Source organism: Curcuma longa, chromosome 12, assembly GCF_044706935.1.
Source record: "Curcuma longa cultivar G26 ecotype Majalengka, Jawa Barat chromosome 12, ITB_CL_G26_1.1, whole genome shotgun sequence".
Taxonomy (NCBI): domain Eukaryota; kingdom Viridiplantae; phylum Streptophyta; class Magnoliopsida; order Zingiberales; family Zingiberaceae; genus Curcuma; species Curcuma longa.
Genome location: NC_133872.1, coordinates 1210844 through 1226461, shown reverse-complemented (window position 1 = coordinate 1226461; position 15618 = coordinate 1210844). Strand labels below are relative to the sequence as shown.

Sequence of the window (15618 nt, the reverse complement as noted above, 5' to 3'; positions counted from 1 at the left end):
TCATCTTTAAAATATTTATTTTTATTAGGATTTAAATTATAATTTGTTTTCATTATTTCTCTTAGTATTTTTTTTTATCATTGTATCATATTTATAGGGACAAATGATATTATCAAAATATCCTTTTTATTAAAAAATTATATATAAAGTGCCAACCAATGGCGGAAATAAGAAAAGGATTTGAGAGGAAAAAAAAAAAGCTGATTAATCTTCCTTCACCGAAACGATACCTGATTCCTCCGCTGACCACCGCCGGCGATACCTAGGTTTCCGGCGATGGGTTCGTCGGAGAACCCTAATTGGTTCTTGGAGTCCTTGATCGACGACATCCCCGCTCCCGAGGGCGATTTTTCAGGGACCGATGGTGGCTTTTATTGGATTGCTCAGGGATTCAACTCTTCCTCTAGCGTCGGGTGATTTCACTACCGAAGCTTAGGGCTTTTGTTCTATTGTCTACGAAACACTGCTTTGTCCGAAATTTGTGATTTTGACGTATCTTTCTTTGGGTTTGATGTTTTCGTTTTGTTTGTCTTGTAATATAGGTTTCGTGTCACTGTCATGTATAATGATGAGATTTGGATGCTTCATAACTATAGCCAGAAGTGTAGGTTTCTGACTTTGAAAGACTTTTCAAATCGATTAATATGGGCAAGTTCATTTGGTAAATAAAAACTAAAGGGATCGATGAGTCACCGCATGTGAACTTTCATGCTTGATGGCTGTTCAACTGTAGTGGTTCGCTGCATTTGTTCTAGTGGTGGTGATATCTATTTATTGATTGTTGATTTGCCTTATTTCATGAGATATATATAGGGTAACACTGCTTGTATCATAAGATATTTAATATTTGTAATATTAGTTGGAGTAGAAAAGATAAAAATATAGAGGATAAATAAGACTTCATCTTGGTTCTCTCAATCAAAAACTTTGCTATCTAGGGTCTGAGGATCTAGGCTAATCTGATTGTTAAATGTTTTTAGTCATTGATACTTCTTTTTGTGGTTATCTGGTCTTTGGGATAGTTTTTTAAGGATGTAAGCTACATCTACTGGAGCTGGGTTTACCAAAGGTTTATGGTTCCTAATGCTAATTCAGGACTTTTATGCCATTTGTATTTATGCTTTTCTTTGAATCTCAGAAATTCTCAATAACTTATGTTACTTTATATCCTTTTCTATTTCTTTCTTTCTATTTTTATTAATTTATTTTCAATTCCTCTGCTAGGATTTACTTGCATCTATGCTTATATTATACTTGGACTATTTGTATTTACCTACTTACTTAGATATTTCATTTACTGCGTTCTTTTTTGCTTAATTTGCAAATAATCTGTTTTTCTTTCCCCTTGCTAGAATTTGCTTCTCTGCCTTATCATCCTCAGACTATTTACATTTACATATGTAATTGAATATTTCATCTATGGCATTATTTTTACTTAAATTATAACTCATTTGGTCTTTCAATTCCAAAATTCACAGCTCATTTGCAAATTCTGATAGCATGAAAGAACCAGTTAATGGAAAGCGGTTAATTGCTTAAACTTTTCCTATTCATTAGATTTCGTTTCAAATTCTTTTCATCATGTGGGTACTTTTACGATTATGAAGCTTTTCTAGTTGCAGTGCTAGGTCAGAAACATGTGCTAAACCTGCTAGCAAAGCTTGTAGAGAAAAAATGAGGAGGGACAAGTTGAATGACAGGTACTATTTCTTATTTAGTTATAATGTGAAGCAACAATGATCACAGTTCTTACCATGAATGATCAAAATGGCTTGAGATTTTTTACTTTGGTTTTGATTTTAGATTCATGGAATTGGCCTCTCTTCTGGAACCTGGAAAGCAGCCGAAAACTGATAAATCAGCAATTCTTAGTGAGGCTACTTGCATGTTGACTCAGCTCCGCAATGAGAGACAAAACCTTAAAGAATTAAATGGAACTCTTGAGGAGAAGATAAAAGAACTTAAGGTCAGTTGGACTATCCTTTTTCATTTCTCATTCTAGAATCTCCTGGATAGATTGTCTTGGTGGTTCAGTTTGAAAATTATGATGTTCACTTACGTGGTGATCTAATACAATCATACAGGTTGACTTGGACTATAATTTTCCAATATGAGTTGTATGTGCATTGAATAAGTCAAACTGTACATAAATCTGAAAACTAGATAATTATAGTCAAATGGATGCATATTTTAGAAACTACGCATACTTTATCACTGGTTATCATATAATCGATTGCATGATTAAGAATAATATAGAAGTGTATGTTAGGAACATCAGAGACTAGATCCCTGGGGAGGATGACCTTTGAGAAGGCAACAGTGATTTTGGAAAAGGGAATACAGAATAAGAAAGAATCATGAGAAAAATATATTTGTGATTAGTTTAACACATACACAGACAAACCAATTTTTTTTAGAGAAGCTGCATCATTCCTATATTTATGTATTGGTCTACAAAACTTAGTTCTAAAACTCATTCTAGTATCTTGATCCATTGTGCACTGACTTCCTTTACTACAATAATGGTACGATCATTTTTTCTAAGAAATACCAAAATATAACAAATACTAAGTTCATTTTCATTATTTACTTTTCTTTATTGTGGACATGGAAGTGACCAATCGATTGAACTTGTATTATAAGATAGTGTCTTAAATCCCAATGAGCCTAACCCTCATGTTTAATTGCACTATTGAGATTGAATCCTACATAAACTTCCATGATAAGCTGGAGGAAGGTGTTTGATTAGTTTCTTTAACAAGTTGAATCAATTAGAGTTGTACTAGAGATATCCTATCTAGTATATTATATGTTGGGCAAACTTAAACAGTTGAAATTCCTGAAATTGAATCGAACCAGATTGAAAGAATATTTCAGTGCAGATTTCTCCCATATTTTTTATATTCAAGTTTAATTTCCACTTTTCATGTCCCAAATAATGGAGTTGGATAAGGTGTTTTCAAAAACATGACTTGACCGTACTGACCAGGTTCCATCATTAATGGAGGATAAATAAAATTTTAGTTAACATAATAAAAAAAAGTGAATTACTATTCTAAGTATAAATAATGATATTTCTGTCAGATGGTAATCTCTTTCATACAATGGTGGACTCTTGGTTCCTTTGATCCTTCATGTTGTATAGTAGTTAGTGTCTATGTTGTGAATTTGATTTTGACAAAGATGATGAAAGTTGGATGAACAATCATTTATGCATTCAAGGTCGTTTCTTACTTTGAGTCCATTAAGTTTGCCTAGAGATTATGCTTACATGATTCTGATTTTGATTGGTGATAGACCAATATATTCCAGCGTTAGAAAACTGATCTGTTACTCTTTGCAATTGTATTCCACAGGTAATCCCTAGTGAAAATTCTGCATTAGCTAGACCAGAAGGAAAATCCCAAAATGTTTCCATTTACAAATTCATGATTCAAATTCTGTATTACTGTTGTGTTTTAACCATTGCTCGCTAAGGAAATTACCGGTTATTGCATTTGACAGTAAATGATTCTCAAGGTTTATTGCTTCTTCCTCAACCTCATGCAAATACAATTTTGGCATACTTAATGGTTGCATTCAACATGGCATTTTGATAGGATGGTAGCAATGACATTCCTTAGTCCTTACAGCCAAAAATGCTTTTGTTATATATATATATGCTATTCTATTGTTCTATTAACGACCTATCAGTTATTTGAAGTTTAATGTTCTTCAGGCCGAGAAGAATGAACTCCGTGAAGAGAAGCAGAAGCAGAAGGCAGAAAAGGAAAGCTTAGAGCAGCAAATCAAACTTCTGAATACAAGTTCTAGCTATGTTGCTCGCCCACCGGTTATACCTCCCCCCTTCACAGTCATCCATGGTCAACCAGCTGGGCACAAGTTAATGATGCCGATCATAGGTTACCCTAGCTATCCAATGTGGCAATTCATGCCCCCTGCCGATGTCGATACGACACAGGATGCTGATAACTGCCCACCTGTTGCCTGAGCTGAACGATAACCAAAAAAAAAAAAAATTCTAAATCTGTTAGAATTGTAGATGATTTCATCATCAATTTAAGTTGCTGAAACTTCATGGGCATGCATGTTCCAGCCTAATGCCTTTTCTGTAAGATGGACATCACCTATAAATATTTTACTTATCTCTACATTTGGACACAGGTCTTTTCCTATCTCTCGATGCTTATTTGTGGAGTGAGACAATTCAATGTGTTTATTCTCGTATAGAAATATATTCGGGTTTGAGTTGCACACCAAACTGAACGTTTGTTGCAAATCAGAAAGCGATTTCGATCAAGCAAGTTCAACATCCAAAATCTGAAATTACCAGAAGTCTAGATTTCACAAGTTGAAACTTTAACGGGGGAACAAACTATGTTTGCTTGTTTAACACGTTTACTAAGTGCATCAAAATAGAAAACAGGGGGTCAACTTAAATTCAACTCTTGCTCGAGTTGCTTTCGAGCTCTTTTTTAAGTTGCAGAGAGAAGTCATCATTCACGTCGTCATCATCCCAATCGTCCTCCCACTGTTGCACCACTTCTTTGCCTTCTTCCTTCTCGTCGTCCCATTCTGCAATAAGTACAATACACAAGATTAATCTGTACAACTACAATATTGTTCACATTTTAATTTCTAAATTCAACACGCCCACTATTAAACCAAGCCCAAATTCAAAATGTACATTTTCAAAAAAAAATGAAAGAAAGAACTGTTTCATCAAGTCGGATATGAAGAGATCATGAACAGAAAACGAAACCTTGTTGCAGACAACATATTGAACAAAAAAGAGTGAAGCAATTCTGAGTTTGACATTTGTCAAAATTTTAGGGATAAACTTTAGCAGATGAGGTGAGTAAAACAAGGCTGGAGGCGTGCCCTACATAAACAATTTTTGTATTCTCAGGACGGAACTAGACAGTAGCAAACTAAATATCCCATTGGAAGTAACAAGAAGAATACAGGCAATCAACTATGGTTTCCAAGACGTCCACTCAGCTCCACATCAGCAACTTAATTCCTAACGAACTTTCTGAACTTATTCTGCATGTAGAATTTTACAGGTGACATTAGCTGCTAAATACAAATCTCCTAAAGATGGCAATGGGGTCAGGCAAGGAAGGGCATCAAGTATAATACCCAGCTGTATCACATCACAAGGCTTGCCAAGGGAGTAGCTAGGGACAAACCAGGCCCTTGTAAGAAGCTAATAGTGTTAGACACAGGTGAAAGAAAACAAAAATCAATGTCAAAAGCTATGTAGTGGGCTGGGCATCAAAGTATTGAAACCCTATACCAGAAACTATCATGCTCTAGGTTTTTAATCCTAATTTTATTATTTGAGATGTTCTAGTTCATAAAGAAGTTTCTGAACCATAGTAAGAGCAACCAGAATTAAACAGTAGGAAACAAATTGAAAAAGAAAGAGTAGAAAATAATGCAGAAACATGATTACTACCGGTACTTTGTCTTGTCACAAAAAACAAGTTTATTTATCTATGTGCTGCACCACTGCACCTCTCAAGCTATTTTAACCACGTCACTGCCTTTAGCTTTACATCAAGAAAAGCTGCCTAAAGCAGTGGCCACACAAGGGAAACAACATTTCTCTACTAGAATAGACCTCATACAGTAAAACATATATCAACATAAGTACTGAATGATATTACCTTCACACTATCAAAATATATGTGAACATGGTTGCAGAAGCTTGAATCCTGCTATAGATGGAGACACTAAATACCACCGTTGTCACTTTCTCAAAATTAATTATGACTCTATCTAAATAACTGGAGGAACAGGAACCCAGATCAACCATGACTATATAAAGTCATTTAAAAACACCGTGCCTACTGTTCCAAAGTTGTATCCCTCACATCACTCCATTATTTTCCATGTAGAATTACTTCATATGTTCAAAAAACTGGGCATAAACCTTCCATTAGCAAAATGTTGTGTTTACTTAGGGCAGTAATAAAAAGAAGAAAAAAAGATTTAAAAGTATCAATTTCACTTATTTGCCTGCAAAGAAGTAGAGAGGAAGAACCAATTCATCTAGTCTATTTCAGTATTGTTGCCCAAATGAGTGGGTCAGAGTTAAACTAAAATTTAACATCTAATAAACAATAAAGGATATTATTTATTTCTTTTTGAATCATCCAAGGATATTTTGGCAGAGGGAAATCAAATTTTAGAATCTAATAAACAATAGGTGATATTATATCTTTCATTTTGAATCTGTCCAAGTAATGTAATGAAGCAGTAGCAACACATATGCATTTTTTTTCTTTTCTTTTCATTTCACTTAAACGTCTTCATTATTCTCCCACATCCTGCCTCAAAGTAAACACAGAGGAAAGGAAACATACTTCAGAACATGCAATCCAATGAAACACATCCTTTTGTTGGGAATTATCAGCAAAAGAACAGGGCTATTACAATAATGATCACAAGGTCATAACTGAAAAAGACCTTCGAACCTAATATTATTTGCAAATGAGCATATTTCAGAATGTTTACTTTGCCTTCTCGTTTTGTACTTCATTGCCAAAAATTCATCCACTACATGTCTTCACCAAGAAAAATTATTAAGAAATAAATTTATACTATAAACCCAAACTCTTACATGAACAATGATTATTGAAGGAAGCAACTACCTTCTCATAAATTTACACAGACGAAAACAATCTAATCGGCGAATAAACTAAAAAAAAACGCGATGAGAAGATCATATGTCTGATTTGAACAACAAGATGGCTACTTTAGGGAAATAAGGAAAATTAAGTTTGGTTTTCATCTTGTAGATTGCTATTAAATCCCACGGAATAAATGTATACAAAACCCCTAAATATGCATTTTACCTTCGCCGATCTCGAATTCTTCGAACTCGTCATCGTCGTCGAAGAGATCGACCTTAGGGTCCTCCGAGGCCGCGGGTTTGGTTTCCGTTGCCATTGAAGAATAACGATCGGACACTCAAACAAACGAAATCGACAGGCGCAAGGACTGGCAAAGAAGGAACAAACCCTAGAGAGAAGCCCACAGTCGGCCGGAGGAAAATGGCTTGCTTTAAAAGACGTGCGGTTATTTTAGCGGATTCGGATGCGCTGGACGTGGAGCCTTCTAGATCCAGTAGATTCAAAATAAAGCTTTAGGATTCGTGCAGTTATTTGGCACCAATTTTTAAAAATATTAAAAATTAGATTTTTTTTTTTTTATGATTTCGAGATCAGCCCTAACAAATGATAAATCTCAGTTAGCCTCATTTACCTAGATGTCCTACCGTGGGGACCATATCCCGAGAACAAAAACTATAGTGGGTAAATTTTTTATAGTGATCGGCTCCACTATCGAAATGTCTCCATATCAAAAAATTTTCTACCAGCTAACAAATACATGTTGTTAAGATGACTTGAATCGCAACAACACTTCAGTCAATAAATACATGTTGCTAAGAGGACTTGAATCCGGAATTTTGAATCGCAACAGTATTTCAATCAAAATAAATACATGTTTTAAGAATAAATTTTAAAAAATACTCAAATATGTCCGGAACCTTAGACAACACATATCTCCATGCTTACCAATTAGGATAAAACACGATTAAAAACTGTATTTGATAAACTTTTTATAGTAATCGGTCCCACCATCAAAATGGCCCCATATCAAAAAACTCCATATGGGATTTTTTAAAGGCATAGTACCACTATATTGCTAAGACTTGAATCAAAACAGCACCTCAGTCAACAAAAATATATTGCTAAGAAAATTCAAACTCAAAACCACAGATAATATATATCTCGATATTTACCACTGTCGGCCGTGTTTTCGAAGATAAGACACCTGATCAGCCCTAACAATTTTCTTAGATTAGCTACAGGAAATTAGAATCATTTTTCTCCATTTTTTTTGCGAAAGAATGACTATTGACTTTGTCAAAGTCAAACACTTACTCTCCACTCCACGGGCGTTCACACGAGCTGTTATACTTCAGGGTGGCACGATGTGCTGTCAACCACTGTTCTCCCCTAAAAAGGTTCCACCGAAACAACCCTACCCACGACTTTACCGGACGACCGAACAATGTGAACGGAAGTGGACCCCTCTGTTACGGTAGCAGCAGTGCACCGTCGAGATAAAATCCGTTTTGATGTTTTTTTTTATTGGGTCTGCGAATCTCAAAGCAGAGGAGCACTCGATCCAACGGTGATGCAGCTGTGGTGGACCGGTGGGTAAACCGCCGACACCCGCGCCGGTGCCTTTCCACGTTAAAGAAAAGAAATATTTTACGCTCGTGGTAATTGGGAGATGCCTCTGTGGGACCCAGTTGGTGATGGATCAATACTATTGGTGAAATAAAATATCAATTATTACACGTATAATTGCTCTCGAGGCGTAGAAGAGAAGGGGTGAGGGAATCGCTTCGTGTTCTTCCCGGTTCGCAGCTTTGTCCTCCTCGTCTGCATCGCGGCATCCCTTGTCTTTGATCATGGATTCGGTGAGCAGTCTCCTTTGCTTCCAGATTTTATGCGTCTTTGCTCAGCGGTTTTATTTCTCGGGAAAAAGAATCTTTTTTGGGCGAGTAAACCTCTAATTTACTGCTCTTTTGCGATCGGTGATTCCCGAGATCGCGCGCTTGTTTTTCTCTATGGATCGTAGTTTTGATTGTCAGATCGTCAAGTGATTTGAACTGTGGATATCCTTTGCTATGGATTCGTTTTGTGGGTTGCCAATAATGTTTATTGGGGGACCGAACTTGTGCTTTCCATTTGATTGATTTGGGAACTTTGTTTTTCTTGGATGCATATGGAAATCATATCATTTAGATGAGTTATTAAGGAGACCTACTACTAATCTTGCTTGTTAAACTGACAATTTCCCCGAATTGGAATTTGCTGATGGCTTAAGCATGGAGGATCCTAATTTTAGGGTAATAAAAAAACTTTTTCACTAAATTCGTAATCTTTAATTGGAGCCGAACTCGTAATGAGGTAACTTAGACAGATTTTAAAAGTTCCATGAACCGTCTCTTTCAATATACTGGAATTGCTTTGAATCTGAAAAGTGCCACCTCGAGTTAGATGGCTTTTCTTGTTCTTGAGAAATCTGTAGCTACAAATTTAGCTGTCTGATTTATGTAGATAAATATCTCCAAAATAACAGATCTGGCAAACAGTTGCATCAATTTTAGAGAGCCTTTTCACTAATTTAACCTCAATTGTTGTCTCGAGTATCATACTGTGGATTACCTGTACCCAAAATGTCATTATGTGGATTATAACTTGTATGATGTTCTAAGCGTAACCACCAATATGGGGTTAGTCAAACTGACATGGATAGCTACAATATGTATGTGACTTCTGTAGTTCTATACAGGGTGAATCATTGCCCTTTTTTTCCTTTACTCGCTTGTCTTTGATGGTTTTATCTTTATTCTTTGTATTAATCTGCTATTCTGCCTTCTCGTACACCTTGTTACTCATCTTTGAACAATGTTATATAAAATTTTGCTATGATCTCCATCTATTCACACAAAAAAGTTCTTATGTTGCATCAGCAACAAGCCAACAAATTCCTTGACTCCACGTGAAATCTCAATATTTGTCAGAATTATGCTCCCTTGCACCTGGATTTATCTCTTATGTTGTGGTAAAAGTTAGCTTCTGTGAATTCTTAGGCATAGGTGATACGGTAAATATATGTAACTGTTGGGTTAAATCTTTTCTAGAAAAATCTACCAAAGAAACTATATGTAGCACTTTCTAGAAAAAAAAATCTAGGAAATATAGTAAGAAAACATCTAAAACAAAGAAGAAATTGAATCTATAGTATTTTCATAGTTGGTGGAGATCACTTATAAATATCGGGTGTATGCAGGCATTGTTACCAAGAGTGAAGAAATCAATTACTATACCTCTACATAAAACCCCTTCAACCTTTCTCCCTTTTTGCTTGTAAACTACTTAAACTATCTTGCAAAATATTCCTTGCTCTTGCAAACAAATTCCAATATATAAAATCTTCCCATTCTTCGTTGTATAAAAATATCAATGTTAGCAGCTATCTACATTCAAACATTCAGTTAACCTTCACTTGCTGCTGGAAAAAACAATATGGTTTGCTCTTTTCCCCAGTATGCATTTGTGCAGACTTGTTTTGTGATTTTTTTTTTTTTTGCTTTTAATAAATATCATCGAGTACAAAGACGGACTGCAAAACCCTTATTAGTCATAGACACCTAAGAAAATTTACAAAACAACAATAATAGATTTGATAGCTCTTTGTTTGTCTGCAACATTGCCGCTGGCACAGTTCAGTGGGGGGAACATTCAAGTGACTTAACTTTCGTTTTTATTTTATACATGTATGGTCAATCGTCAGTAAATTTTCCCTCACAGTATTAATTCATGTGCATTTGTTTAATGATGTTCTACAACATTTTTTTTGGGAGCTTGTCGAATTCCTTGCTCTTTTTTGTCTTCCTTTATCTCCATGTAATTTGTGTTCTCATCCTGGTTTTATTTCTCTTTACCACATCAGGATAAGGGTCAACCACTTCCTAAGTTCGGGGAGTGGGATGTGAACAATCCCGCATCTGCTGAAGGTTTCACCGTCATATTCAACAAAGCTCGAGACGAAAAGAAGACAGGCGGTAACTCCGGTGCAACCCCATCAAGAAACGAGGCAGGCAGTTTGCAACCGGATGATGCCTATCAGTATCCTTCAAAAACTGTATGATCCTTCCCCTATTTCTCTTATGATCCTGACTGAAAATGGCTGCCCTCCCTGCATCACTTCAATAACCGCTATCTTAATTCCATGCAGCGCAAATGGTTCTGCTGTGGTTGATTGATGTCGAGTGATTCTGCTGTGGTTTACAGATGCTGAAGCCACGTCTACATGGTGATTTTAGTTTGAGGTTGCAGGGATAAAGAGAGTTTGTTTTAACGTACAGATTTGACTTGAATTATTATTTTCCTTGGTCCGTGTGTGTTGTATTATATATACTGTCAGAAAAGAGAATAGTTTGGTGAAGTGTTCTATTTTCAGTTTCCCATCTCGATATTCCACTCAAGTAAACCAAGCTTTTGTTTTTGAACTATGTATAGTGTTAGTTATATTGTCTACTCATGAAAATCTTCTGGGTTATCTTGCTGCTTAATTGCTATCAGTTTATGAAGCAAATCATAGATATTTAATTTAATTTGATATGTTGTTTATTTTGTAGTTTGATTTATTTCCTATTTTATTTTATTTTAATTTGCAATTTGGTTTATTTTCGATTTTGATTAAGTCGCTTTTATATATTCTCCGTGAAGTTTTATTTTAAAGAATTTTGTTTTGCTCTTGTTATCATGCAAAGTTAAATATGGATGTGATCCAGAATATTATCTAGGGTATCAAATATTGTATAATTGACAAATAAATACAATTTATCATTTTTTAATATGTACAATTAATACATACACTTCAAAATTTATTTTAAAAATATATAACATATTTATTAAAAATAGCAAGTGATAAATTTATTTATTTTAAGTATATACTAAGGTCTATTAAATAGTAGGAAGAACATAGTAAATTTAATAATTGACTGCCTGCTATTTTACGAAAAAGTCCCTCAAAGAATTCTCCTCTTTTTTTGAGAATTTGCTTTAAAAAAGGGTGAAGTAAAATGGAAAAATATGATGACTTTTGTGCATAAAGTCGCTTGGAAAATCCACCAACTTTATCGACTCCCGCCCTCCGGAATCCAGTCCCAAACCTTCAGCTTCCGAGCGTCTCCATTTCTGTCCATTCTCCGCCTTCCTTTCTTCTGGAATTGGGGGAGTTAGCAGAGGCTGGTGGACATGGGAATGACTTCTTTTCCCGCCGCTTCTTCGATCTTGTGGCCTGGAGAGCCTTCTCTCCTCCCCTGCTTCTAAACCCTATGGGAGGCGGACCGTGGTCATCAGATCAGCTATGACTGTGGAGTAGGAGTACTCCAAGGCTCAGGTCGACCTTGTGAGAATTGGCACCCGCGGGAGGCATGCCATATGTCATTTTCGCTGCTCTTTTTAGCTCGATTGCTATTATTCTTGATGTCAGATCTTACTTTAAAGGAGGTTCTTTTAGCAGACTTTTATTAGATTATCATGCGTTGTGGATGCGCATTTAATGTTAGTTGTCGTTGCCATGTAGGACAGTCCACTAGCAGTTGCCCAGGCCTATTAGACCCGGGATAAACTAATCTCAACACACCCGGAGCTAGCTGAGGAAGGAGATATTCACATAGTAATCATTAAGACAACAGGAGACAAGATACTTGATCATTCTCTTGCAAACATTGGTGGCAAGGGTTTATTCACAAAAGAGATAGATGAGGCACAGTTGGAGGGTAGAATTGATATTGCAGTGCGCTCAATGAAGGATGTTCCCACTTATCTTCCAGATGGTAACAATATTGCCTTGCAACCTTCCCCGAGAAGATGGAAGGGATGCATTCATTTGCTTAACTGCAAGGGCTCTCTCCGAGCTACCTGCTGGAAGTGTTATCGGAAATGCTTCCCTCAGGAGACAGTCTCAAATTTTATACAGATATCCATCACTAAAGGTACAATTTTTAGATTAATCACTGCAGTTCCATTTTGCTTCAGATAGAACTTTATATTCTATTTTCTGCTAAGCAGTCATAGAGCTTGGCAAATTGATCAGTGAGAACATGTTTACTTGGTAGTGACATGGCAATTATATAGCTTTTCAGTTATGTAACTTATATTTTGCATTGCAAGGCACATATTCATTCTTTGTCGTGAATGCCTTTGTTTATGTGGCTTATGGCTCCACTTTCGTGACATTCTTCAGATAGCTTCCTAGAAGGTTAGTACTCGTCATTGCATAAATGTCCTACCAGGAACGGAGCCAAAAAATCACATTAGGGAGGCGAAAAAAACTTATTAGTTTTTACAAAGTTGAAAGGCGGCGGTCGTCCATTCGCCTCCATCCCTGTGCCCTACCATGGACAGATGGGGATGAGAATTTTCAACTGTATTCCTATTTCTCTAAGATCATAAGTTGACATGGAAGTATAAACTCAAGAACATTTGTAAAAACAAAGTAGAAGCATTCAAACTAAGTTATACAGGTAATCTTGGAGGATATAAATACACGGTTGTGATGATATTTTTTTTCATGTTTGCCTTTTTTTCCTGGAAAAATGATAGATGTGATGATACGCTTACACATTGTAAGCCAATTATTGTATATGTGACACATGTTCATAACATGAATTCATGTAACTATTCAACATGTAAGACACATGCCTAAACTCTGCATGCCTTGGTGTGATATTGGTCTAAGGTACAACCCATCATTGCCACATGCTTCTCAAAACATTGCTTTGTTACCAACCATGATAACAAACTTGTGTAATTATCATGTTAACAAACCTGCCTCTGAATAACAAATTATTGAACTGGTCCATGCATCTGCTCTTTATGGTCAGACCCTAAAATAATTGCATTGAGCTGACATCCATATTCTTTCTTTTGTGATATCCATCAGCTTTTTCTTGTTTCATTATCTCTTTATTGGCAGTCCCCAACATAGTATATGTCCATTTGCTGAACTGATTCTGGTATTATTTAGCCAGCCCATGTATACCAATTGCTTTAGTGCCTAGGGTGCTATCCTTGCTCCCTTCTCTGTCTTTTTTATTTTGCATTCTTCTACTATTCAGCACATATATGTGATTCATCATAGAGGCTTATACAATCAAACAAATACACAGGTTAACTTCAGAGGGAATGCCCAGAACTGATTGAAGAAACTTAATGAAGGTGAAGTTCAAGCAACTTTGTTAGCAATGGCAGGGCTAAAGCGGCTAAATATGCTGACATGGTCACAGCTCTGCTCTCTATTGAAGATATGCTTCCAGCAATTGCTCAAGGTGCTATTGGAATTGCTTGTAGAAGTGCTGATGATAAAATGGTAAATTGTGCTGTTTGACTTTTTTTTACTTTCAGTTAATTTGCTTCTGAAAGCCTTTTCTGCATATTGAAGGTCATGGTTTCCTCAATGTAAGCGAGTATTTGTAAATAGACACTATTGTTTTAGCTGTTTCTGCTACGCACAAACTTCATGCAACTAGGATAGTTATCCTTAATTCTTTTTTATGGCCTGACTTTAAGTTTCGTTCCAACTCCTTGAAGTAAACACAAAAGGTTGCTCATGCGGGTGAGTTTGACACAGGAATTATATATCTAATTTGTAGCATTCCCTTTAATGACATGGAAACTTTGTGACTCATAGATGGATGGAGATAGATCAAAGATGTAAACCAATGCTATTTTCCCTGGATCTTGCATATCAAAGATGCTCAAGTAAATGTTATAATCACACTACAAATTCCACAAAACACATAGCATTCTTACTTCCATATCAATGTGGGCATATCTGTTGTTTTTTTCTGTGTGCATGCGACATACAATGGGCATTGACATTTCTTTGCCTGTGAATCAAGTTAACTGCATAACTTCGTTGAACCATCATGATACTCAATTAACTGTTGCTTGTGAAAGGGCATTTCTTGAGACACTTGATTGGTCTTGTCGTACACCAATTGCTGGCTACAGTCATCGTGATACTAATGGATATTGTGTTCTAAGGTGTTTGGTTACTTCACCTGACTGAAAACGAGGTTAGTTTGGTGTTTTGAAGATATATCAGTGCATTTTCTTCATACTTTGTGAATCCAGAATAATTGCATTTTTATTTTCTATCTTGTGTTAAATTTCAGCACTAGAGACATTGAGAAAAGGCTTATATGCTCTATGATATGGTGGCAATGGGAAAAGACGTAGGGGCAGAGTTACTTTCAAGAGCTGGCCAAGGTTTCTTCAATTGGTAACCTTTATTCAGTTTACCTTCACAGAGTTAGGAGGAATAATTTAGACAGGAACTCGTTGCTTTCCATTCTTTTCTTTTTTAGGCCTCGAGATTAAACCATGCAGGAGCTGTATTCCTAATTCCTGTATCATCTGACATCTTAAACTATTCTCTTAATCTTCTCTTCTAATGAAGAAGTTTGAGATGGATGCATGAGATTATTAATGGGATAAAATAAATTGTGAGCAAGTAGATCTACCTGATACACGATTACATGAGATAAAGTAGATCATGACTGTATGTATTTGCTTGAGGATGATGGATGCAATTCATGGACAGGTTTAATCAATTAGAGGGTTTGTGTTTTAAGAATAGATCAGGTTTATTGTATTTTTTTTCTGTTATCCACTTTCAATATATGATAATGAGTACTAGGAATACATCTGCGAGAAACTGTGACCTTTTTTTTCTACATCTGTAGTGTTATTTTTTGTTGTTTTCTGAATTAAGAAATGAACAAACTGTGACTTTTCTTTTCATGTAAGTTTTTTTTTTTAAAAAAAGGACATGTTGCATCATGGTTATTTTTTTTGCTTAGTTAGATAGTAGGTCTAAATTATGCTAATCACAGGTCACACAGCTCATTATGTTCTTTACAGCTTGCTGATTGAATGCTATTCGATTAAGATGTTCTTGTGTCTGCTAATAATCCAAATGATGGTGTCCATCGCTCATCTGTATTCTTTTGCT

General features: G+C 35.9%; 3 protein-coding genes and 1 pseudogene across 5 annotated transcripts; 3 read left to right on the top strand and 1 right to left on the bottom strand.

Moving 5' to 3' along the window:
• Positions 1-202: 202 nt before the first annotated feature.
• On the top strand, positions 203-4142 carry LOC141843311 (transcription factor ILR3-like). Of its 3 annotated transcripts, none has more exons than XM_074731379.1 (5): positions 203-413; positions 1479-1526; positions 1623-1700; positions 1804-1966; positions 3719-4142. In XM_074731379.1, the coding sequence occupies exons 1-5, from the start codon at positions 277-279 to the stop codon at positions 3989-3991; spliced, it is 699 nt and encodes a 232-aa protein (XP_074587480.1). In that variant the 5' UTR covers positions 203-276; the 3' UTR covers positions 3992-4142. The 3 variants fall into 3 exon arrangements, with proteins under 3 accessions (XP_074587480.1, XP_074587479.1, XP_074587481.1); XM_074731378.1 differs by having other exon boundaries at positions 1617-1700; XM_074731380.1 differs by lacking the exon at positions 1479-1526 and having other exon boundaries at positions 1617-1700.
• A 148-nt stretch (positions 4143-4290) lies between these two features.
• LOC141843284 (protein DELETION OF SUV3 SUPPRESSOR 1(I)-like) lies at positions 4291-7043 on the bottom strand. Its single transcript, XM_074731346.1, has 2 exons — positions 6864-7043; positions 4291-4575 (listed from the first exon to the last, which is right to left on the bottom strand). The coding sequence occupies exons 1-2, from the start codon at positions 6955-6957 to the stop codon at positions 4442-4444; spliced, it is 228 nt and encodes a 75-aa protein (XP_074587447.1). The 5' UTR covers positions 6958-7043; the 3' UTR covers positions 4291-4441.
• A 1352-nt stretch (positions 7044-8395) lies between these two features.
• On the top strand, positions 8396-11059 carry LOC141843157 (protein NOI4-like). Its single transcript, XM_074731189.1, has 3 exons — positions 8396-8500; positions 10543-10734; positions 10828-11059. Exons 1-3 carry the CDS (start codon positions 8492-8494, stop codon positions 10849-10851), a joined length of 225 nt encoding a protein of 74 aa, XP_074587290.1. The 5' UTR covers positions 8396-8491; the 3' UTR covers positions 10852-11059.
• Positions 11060-12031: 972 nt separating this feature from the next.
• Positions 12032-14890, top strand: LOC141843396 (porphobilinogen deaminase, chloroplastic-like; annotated as a pseudogene).
• The last annotated feature ends 728 nt before the right edge of the window (positions 14891-15618 follow it).

Excerpts from the sequence above, each read along its gene's own strand:
- LOC141843311 (XM_074731378.1), top strand. The coding sequence starts at position 277 with ATGGGTTCGTCGGAGAACCCTAATTGGTTCTTGGAGTCCTTGATCGAC. Across the intron at positions 1,527-1,616 it reads GAACCAGTTAATGGAAAGCG|TTGCAGTGCTAGGTCAGAAA; the intron begins GTTAATTGCTTA and ends AAGCTTTTCTAG. Across the intron at positions 1,967-3,718 it reads AGAAGATAAAAGAACTTAAG|GCCGAGAAGAATGAACTCCG; the intron begins GTCAGTTGGACT and ends AATGTTCTTCAG.
- LOC141843284 (XM_074731346.1), bottom strand. The coding sequence starts at position 6,957 with ATGGCAACGGAAACCAAACCCGCGGCCTCGGAGGACCCTAAGGTCGAT. Across the intron at positions 4,576-6,863 it reads AGAATTCGAGATCGGCGAAG|AATGGGACGACGAGAAGGAA; the intron begins GTAAAATGCATA and ends TACTTATTGCAG.
- LOC141843157 (XM_074731189.1), top strand. Across the intron at positions 10,735-10,827 it reads ATCAGTATCCTTCAAAAACT|CGCAAATGGTTCTGCTGTGG; the intron begins GTATGATCCTTC and ends AATTCCATGCAG.